Source organism: Gavialis gangeticus, unplaced genomic scaffold, assembly GCF_001723915.1.
Source record: "Gavialis gangeticus isolate Ggan-Ray unplaced genomic scaffold, GavGan_comp1, whole genome shotgun sequence".
NCBI classification, from domain to species: domain Eukaryota; kingdom Metazoa; phylum Chordata; order Crocodylia; family Gavialidae; genus Gavialis; species Gavialis gangeticus.
This window is the reverse complement of record NW_017728998.1, coordinates 47,893,139-47,901,764: the sequence shown is the minus strand read 5'-3', so window position 1 is coordinate 47,901,764 and position 8,626 is coordinate 47,893,139. Positions and strand designations below refer to the sequence as shown.

At 48.9% G+C, this 8,626-nt stretch overlaps 1 protein-coding gene across 1 annotated transcript in view; it reads left to right on the top strand.

Annotated features, from left to right (window-relative positions):
* Positions 1-8,626, top strand: part of ARL2BP (ADP ribosylation factor like GTPase 2 binding protein) — a 43,881-nt gene that overhangs the window by 12,034 nt on the left and 23,221 nt on the right. Inside the window, exon 2 of the mRNA XM_019505878.1 lies at positions 2,480-2,541. Coding sequence (XP_019361423.1) covers positions 2,538-2,541 — 4 coding nt within the window. The 5' untranslated portion in view covers positions 2,480-2,537. The remainder of the gene's footprint in view (positions 1-2,479; positions 2,542-8,626) is intronic.

The window sequence follows — 8,626 nt, the reverse complement described above, 5'->3', positions numbered from 1 at the left end:
GGCTCACTCGGCCCATTTACTGCCACCAGTGTCTCCACTGCCACCAGACCCACCCTCTCTGCCTGAGCACCCCAGCCCATCTGCCCTACACCCACCGCTGGACAGAGCAGGCAGGCAGGGCCCCTGTGGAGACCAGCTAGGGACCCCCACAGGCAGGGTGCACTCATCCAGACAGAAAGGATGGGGCTGCAGGTGGGTGGGGAGCTACGTCCAGGAACAGGGCAGGTGGGACTGGGTCCAGGATTATGGAGTAGTGATAGCATAGAGCCAGAGCAGAGCCACGATCCTCTCCCTGCACATTCTTGCCCATGGAACCGGCGGGGGGTGTGGGGAGCTGACCGTGGCTCTGCCCCAGCCCCATGCTGTCATTGTTCTGCAATCCCATCCCATTTGCTGGGCTGAGCCCTGCCCTTGGGGATACCTAGCCAGTCTCCAGGGAGACTCCACTCGCCCACTCCATCCAGCACCCTTGGCAGTGGGTACGGGGCGGATGGGCCAGGGGCATGATAGGATCAGTTGCCCCCCACCCTCCTTTGCCCCCCTGCTGTGCTGGGCCAGTTCACCCCTCCCCCAATCCCTCCAGCCTACAACAGCTCACCAGAACTCCTTAAGTGGCCCTCAACCCAAATAATTGCCCACCCATGTGCTAAGCTATATAATGGGATTTAGCTGTTGTTTGTAGGCTTGTCCTAATAGTTTTCTTCTGTCCTCAGGTGGTGTATCAAACTGCTGTTCATTCGTGTTTTCCATATGTGCACTACCAGCATTTAACATAAAGGAGTGTCAAACTCATCTGGTTTTGCAGGCTTGCTGCAATACTTGGGGCCAGTCTGCAGGCCAGATTGTGCCTACAGACTCTCCCTTATGCTGTAGCCAGCCCACAGGGCAACATGTCCTGGACCATCCTGGCTTCAGGCCCCATGCATGCAGCACATGCCAACCCTGGCCCTACCCCTGCACATGGCATGTGGGATGAGTCAGGCTGTACGCTACACACAGGGTTGGTCTGCAGTGTGTGTAGCACCTGCACTAGACTGGCCCTGTGTGCTGGATCTGGCACTGGTGGCCAGTCTGTGAGCCTGATCCAAAGCAGCCCTGGATCCAGTGTGCAGGGCCAGTCCAGTGTAGGTGCTGCATAAAGTTCACCCCAGACTAGCCCTGTCATGTGTAGCCCACATGAAATGGGCTCTACGCTGCATGCAGGGCCAGGGCAGCACATACTGGCTGGGGCCAGTCAGGCAGCCCTGAAGGCAGGATGATAGGGTTCCGTGAGGTGTATTTTTGATGCCCAACTTAACAGATCACAAATGTAAGCATTGCTGAACTGTATTTTGCTGTAAAAGTTATTAACAGCAAAATAACGTTGTAGATTTTTTTTTTTTTTTTTTTTTTTTTTTTTAAATATGGTTTGAAGTAACATTCTTCTTTGCATGAGAGAGAGAGTCTGTTGCTTTGGCTAAGGAACATAGTTTGCAAAAGTGTGCTGCCAGGTTTTCACCTTTGATGTGAGGGGGGGGAAAATGTCTGTGCCCCTAAAACATACTGAGGAAACTTTTTTTTGTTGTTAATTTACCCATAACCCAAAAACTGCTCCCAAATGTCACAGTCAGGGAGGCTTTGAATTATTGGATGTCTGTAGAAAACATCAAGCAACATAAAATTGACAAAGGGACTCAGCCTTCTGAGGCACTGCTAATGGGGTTCCTCATATAAACAAGTCTGTTTGAATAATAGCATAGAGTTTTTTGTTTTCTTGTTGCAAAATAACAGAAGCTACCAATTCATTTTTAAGTAGGATTTAGCAATCCATATAGATAGGGACAGTTGTATCAGCTAACCATGTAGGATCTGTAGTTTTGCATCCCAAAAGTTAAAAGTTTAGTTTTGACTCTTCCACCACCCTCTTTGTGATTATGTTGCATTGGAAAAATGTTAAATAATTCTTTCCATTATGTACTTTACTTTAGTTAATCCTATTGTGTACATTTTATTTATTTATTTATTTATTTATTTATTTATTTTAGTGTATATGTGAGTGAGTGTTCAGGAGATGATCAGATCTAGGGGAATCGGGACTACAGTTTAGCAGTATATGAAATGGGATTGAAGTTTTATTTTTTTCACATGGAGTCATAGTTTGGAAAAGATGTAGGCTGCTGTTCCAAATACAAGTCTTCAGTAGTTTCTGGAGCCTCTCCAAGAAATGAATTTACACTAGTATTAATACCCTGCAGAATAAAGCTTTGTTTTCACCGAGTAAGCTATCCTTAGTATTTGATGGAAACATAATGAGATTAAGGCTTGCCACAGGGATTAATAGTTTTAATATCAAGTAATTTTTGTGTGCAGTGATCCTTTTTTATAATGTAAACCAAGGAAATGATTCACTTTGCTGATGTGGTATCTGGGTAATTGCACTAATTTATATTTAGGCTTCCATTAACAATTTAAGACTAATCTTCCTTTTCCTTGTTTTCAGATCTTCCCCTTCAGAAGCAGAATTTGATGCTGTGGTTGGGTATTTAGAGGATATTATAATGGGTAAGCTCCTGCATCTAGATGTGCCTTAAAATAAGCAGTAAAAGTATTGAGGAGCAGGATATACATTGCATTCTACTGATAGAGGCATGTGGAGCAAGCAGCACAGTCCCTGCCTTCCCTCTGCCTGCTTTGAGCTGGAACTTGTATTTCCTTGCTTTCACGAGCACTAACTTTACATGTCTGCTGTATCTCTCCAGTTGTTCAGATTTTGGCCTCCCACAACATGTTTTAATTTTCCCCTATGCTGCTCTGATACTAGAACAAGTCCCTACATTAATGAAGATGTGATAAATATAGATACTGGTAAAGTCCCACATGGAAACTGAGGCTTGCAATTCATAGATTGTTAGGTGCTGGAAGGGACCTCACAGATCTTCAGGTCCAGCCCTCGTGCTCTAGGCAGGGAGACAACTGGGGTCAAGTGATCCCAGCAAGGTGACTGTCCAGTCTTCTCTTGAAAAGCATCGGGGTAGGTGACTGCACCACCTGTGGAGGGAGTTTATTCCACAGTTTGGACACCCTGACTGTGAAGGAGTTTTTTCTGGTATTAAGCCTGAAGTGGCCTTCCAGGAGTTTGTATCCATTGGTCCTGGTCTTCCCCAGGGGTTCCCTAGTGAATAGTTGTTCACCAAGCTCCTGATGCCCACCTCTGATCTAGAAGTAAGCCACTATCAAGTCCCCTCTCAACCTTCTCTTCTTTAGGCTAAAGAGGCCCAGCTCCCTCAGCCTTTCCTCGTATGGCTTGCCTTGCAAGTCCCTGATCATACGGGTGGCTCTTTTCTGGGCCCTCTCCAAGTTTTTCCACCCAGTGAAGTGTGGCACCCAGAACTGGACGCAGTACTCTAACTGCGGTCTCACCAGTGCTGAGTACAGCGGAAGTATCACTTCCTTAGATTTACATGAGATGTATCGGTTGATGCATGCCAGCGTGTTGTTTGCTGTGCTGGCCATCGCATCACACAGACAGCTCATATTCATGTGATAGTTGATCATTACCCCTAGGTCCCTTTCAACCGTGGTACAAGTCAAGCTGTCACCACTGAGCCTGTATGTACGTTGAGGGTTATATGCCCCCAGATGGAGCACCTTACACTTGGAAGTGTTAAACTTCATCTGGTTCCGGTCTGCCTAACTCTTCAGCCTGTCCAGGTCTGCTTGTATCTGCAGCCTATCTTCTGGCATTGCCACACTACCCCATAACTTGGTGTCATCCACGAACTTGGCCAACGAGCTTTTCACTCCCCCATCCAAATCATTGATAAAGATGTTGAAAAGCACTGGTCCAAGCACGGACCCGTGAGGGACACCACTAGTCACTTTGTGCCAGGATGACATAGATCCATTCATGACAACTCTCTGGGTCCTACCTTGTAGCCAGTTTCCCACCCACTGAACTGTTGAGTAGCTGAGCCCACCATCTTCCAGTTTTCCCACAAGGATATTGTGGGATACTAAATCAAAAGCCTTTTGGAAGTCTAGATATATAACATTTACCTCCTCTCCCATGCCCAGGTGGCAAGAGACCTTATCATGGAAGATGAAATTTGTAAGACAAGACATACCCACGACAAAGCCATGTTGACCGTCATTCAGAATCTTACCTTCTGCAAGCATGTTGCACATAGATTCTTTAATGAGCTTTTCCAGAATTTTCCCTGGGATAGAGGTTTGGCTGATTGGCCTATAGTTGCCTGGGTCCTCCTTCTTCCCCTTCTTGAAGATGGGCACAATGTTGGCCCTCTTCCAGTCTTCAGGGATTTCCTCCATGCGCCATGAATTCTGAAAGAGCTTTGCCAGGAGTTCCACAGTGACCTCAGCCAGCTCCTTCAGCACTCTCGGATGAAGTCCATCTGGTCCTGCTGACTTCTTCAGGAAGGAAGTTCTTAGGAGGAACTTCTTCACAGTTAGAGTGGCCAAGGTCTGGAATGGGCTCCCAAGGAAGGTGGTGCTCTCCCCTACCCTGGGGGTCTTCAAGAGGAGGTTGGATGGGCATCTGGCTGAGGTCATGTGAACCCAGCACTCTTTCCTGTCTGTTCAGGGGATCGGACTCGATGATATATTGAGGTCTCTTCCAACCCTAACATCTATGAATCTATGACTTATAAATGTCTAGCTTTTCTAGTTGGTATTGCACCCGCTCAGCACCCACAGTGGGGAGACTGCCATTCCCAGCATGCCCCCTATGAGCCTTATCTTTTGACTTTCACTTGACTTTCCCTTTGGTCTGGTGAACTACCAAAGCAAAGTGGGCATTCAGGAGTTCAGTTTTGTCCTCAATGTCGGTTACCAGCTGTCCTGAGGTGTTAAGCAGGGGTCCCACATTTCCATTTGTTTTCCTTCTACTGCCTAAATACCTAAAGAGGGACTTCTTATTGTCCTCAACTCCTGTGGCTAACCTAAACTCAGTTGCTGCCTTAGCTTTCCTGATCATTTCCCTACAAGTGCTGGCCACTAATGTATAGTCCTCCTTGAGAGACTGTCCCCAGCTTCCACTGTCCGTACACCTCTCTTTTTTTAAGAGGACTGTAATGTCACTATTAAGCCAGGAGGGCTTGCCAGCCCTTCTGGTACCTTTCATTTTTGCAGGAACGGTTTTCTTTTGTGCTTTGAGGATTGTATCCTTGAGCAATGACCATTCTTTGTGCACCCCATTTGCCTTCCCTTCCTGGTCCCGCATCGCCTCCCCTACTCATGTTTTTAGCTTGTCAAAGTCAGCATTTTTGAAGTCCAGGACTTCAGTCCTGCTGGTTGATTTGTTGACCTTGCAGCAGATGGTGAACCTGATATTTTCATGGTTGCTGTTGCCCAGGTTACCCTCAATGTTCAAGCTACACACCAGATTATCTCCTTTGGGCAAGGCCAAGTCTAGGAGAGTGTTGCCTCTGGTTGGCGCTTGCACTTCCTGGGTCAGTAAGAACTCCTCGATCACAGTCAGGAAACTGTACACAATCTGACCTAGTTAAGTGTTCCTCCCAATCTATGCCTGGGTAATTGAATTCACCCATGATAACCAAGTCCCTTGCACGTGCAGCCTCTGTCAGTTCTCAAGAGAGGTCCAGATCCAACTCCTCCCCTTGGTTTCGTGGCCTGTAGTAAAAGCATACAGTTAGGTTCCTCTCACCGTGTCCCCCTACCTGTAGCTTGACCCAGAGGGTTTCAAGCTGCTTATTTTTGGAGCCAATGTCAGCCTCTAGAGAGGTGTACTGCTCTCTCATGTACAGAGCTACCCCTCTGCCTTTGCGCCCTACTCTGTCCCCTCTGTGCAGGTGTAGCCCTCTATGGCTATACTCCAATCATGCGAGGAGTCCCACCAGGTCATATTGCCCAGTAGAGACCAGGAGGGCTAGCTCCTCCTGCTTGTTCCCCACGCTCCTGGTATTGGTATACAGGCAGCTGAGGCCCCCAACTGACACCCTCGATTTCCTAAGATGGTGGGGGAGAACTGTGTGGTTAGCATTTTCAAAAACAGTTGTGTTAGTGTCCTCCACAAGGGAGCTTTTCTGTGTGCCAGTCCCTGGGCATGCTCCACTTGGAGTTTCCCCATCTCCCAGAAAAGTCAGTTTAAAGCCCTGTCCAATAGATCAGCCATCCTGGATGAGAACAGGACCTTACCTATCCGCATGAGGTAAATTCCATCTCGTCCTAGGAGTCCTCTCTTTGAAATGCATGCTGTGGTCAAAGAAACCGAACCCCTCGCGGTAGCGCTATTGTCCGAGTCATCTGTTAACCTCTTCCACACAGCCTTCCTCTGGGTCCGTGGCCTGTGACAGGGAGCACAGAAGAGAAAACTACTTGAGCCCCTAGTCCCTTGAGCCCAGCCCCCAGGCCCCTATAGTCACTCATAACCCAGTCAGGGTTACCCCTGGCCATGTCGTTCATGCCCACATGTATGAGGAGCATGGGGTAACAGTCGGAGGGACTGACAAGCCTGGGGATCCTCTCCGCAACATCTTGGATGTGGGCCCCAGGGGGCCTTCATAGTTTCATAGTTGGTAGGGTTGGAAGGGAACTCAGCAGATCATCAAGTCCGACCCCCTGCCATGGCAGGAAAGAGTATTGGGGTCAAATGATCATGGCCAGGTGTTTATCCCACCTCATTTAAAAGACCCCCAGGGTAGGAGTCAGCCCCACTTCTCTTGGAAGTTGGTTCCAGATCCTAGCCGCCCTGACAGTGAAGTAGCACCTCCTGATATTTAGCCTGAATCTACCCTTTGCTAGCTTGTGACCGTTATTTGTTGTCACTCCTGGGAGTGCTTGGGGGAACAGGGACTCCCCCAGTGCCTGCTGGTCCCCTCTGACCAGCTTGTAACAGACCACTAGATCCCCCCTCATCCTTCTCTTGTGGAGGCTGAACAGGTTTAGGTCCCTTAGCCTCTCCTCATAGGGCCTGGCCTGCTGCCCCTGTTCATTCAAGTGGCCCTCCTCTGCACCTTCTCCATGCTGTCCACATCCCTCCTGAAGTGCGGCGCCCAGAACTGGACACAGTACTCCAACTGCGGTCTGACCAGTGTCGCATAGAGGGGGAGGATCACCTCCCTGGACCTGCTTGAGATGCATCTGTGGATGCATGACAAGGTATGGTTGGCCTTCTGACTGCATCCCCACACCGTTGGCCCGTGTTCATAGTGGACTCAGTAATGACTCCAAGATCCTTCTCTGCCTCTGCACTGACGAGAGGGGAGTTCCCCAGCCTGTAGGTCTGCTGCTGGTTCTTCCTTCCCAGGTGCAGCACCCTGCTCTTGTCAGTGTTGAAACCCATTGTGTTCTCATTCACCCACCCCTGTAACCTGTCTAGGTCTGATTGCAGCCTATTCCTCCCTTCTAGCATGCCCACTTCTCCCCACATCTTAGTGTCACCTGCAAATTTGAACGGTGCATTTTACCTCATTGTCCAAGTCGCTGATGAAGATGTTGAACAGTGCGGGCCCGAGGACCCAGCCCTCTTGAGCTAAGGGGTCCAGATGGCAGATAGGTCCCTCCATACCTCTTGGGAGAGAGTCTCCCACCATTGCCACCCAGCATCATAGATTCATAGACACTAGGGCTGAAAGGGACCTCGGAAGATCATTGAGTCCAGCCCCCTGCCCCAGGGCCAGGAAGTCAGCAGGGATCATAGGATCCTAACAAGATAAGCATCCAAATGTCTCGTGAAGATGTTCAGAGTAGGTGCTTGAACCACCTCTGGCGGCAGTCTATTCCAAACCTTGGGGGCTCAGACAGTAAAGAAATTCTTCCTTATGTCCAGCCTGAAATGGTCGTGGAGGAGTTTATGACCATTTGAACTTGTCATCCCTTGGGGTGCTGTGGTGAACAAATATTCCCCCAGATCCTGGTGAGCACCCCTTATAAACCTATAGGTGGTCACCAGATCACTCCTGAGCCTGTACTTTTCCAAGCTGAAGAGTCCCATGGCTCTCAGCCTCTCATCATACGGTCTGTTTTCCTGACCTTTGATCATGCATGTGGCTCTCCTCTGCACTCTCTAAAGCTTCTCCACATCCTTTTTGAATTGCAGAGCCCAAAATTGGACAGTATTCCAGCTGCAGCCTCACCAAGGCCAAGTACAGCAGGAGGATGACGTCCTGGGATTTTGCTTGAGAAGCATCTATGGATGCAAGGCAGCGTTTTGCTCATTTTACTAGCTGCAGCATCACATTGAAGGCTCATGCTCATCTTGTGGTCAATCATGACCCCCAAGTCCCTTTCATCCATAGTGCTAGCCAGCATATCCTTGCCGAACCGATAAGCATCCTGCAAGTTTTTCTTCCCAAGGTGGAGAACCTTGCATTTTTTGGTGTTAAACACTATCAGGTTCTTGTCCTCCCAATTCCTGAGCCTGTCAAGGTCTGCCTGGATCACCCTCCTGTCCTCAGGTGTAGACACTTTATCCCAGAGTTTGGTGTCGTCGGCGAATTTGGCCAGTCCGCTTCTGACACCAATGTCTACATCATTAATGAAGATGTTAAATAGTATAGGCCCAAGGACAGAGTCTTGAGGGACCCCACTGGTTACAGCGCACCAGGACGATTGACTTCCATCAACCGCCACCTTCTGGGTCCGACCACGGAGCCAGTTCCCCAGCCAG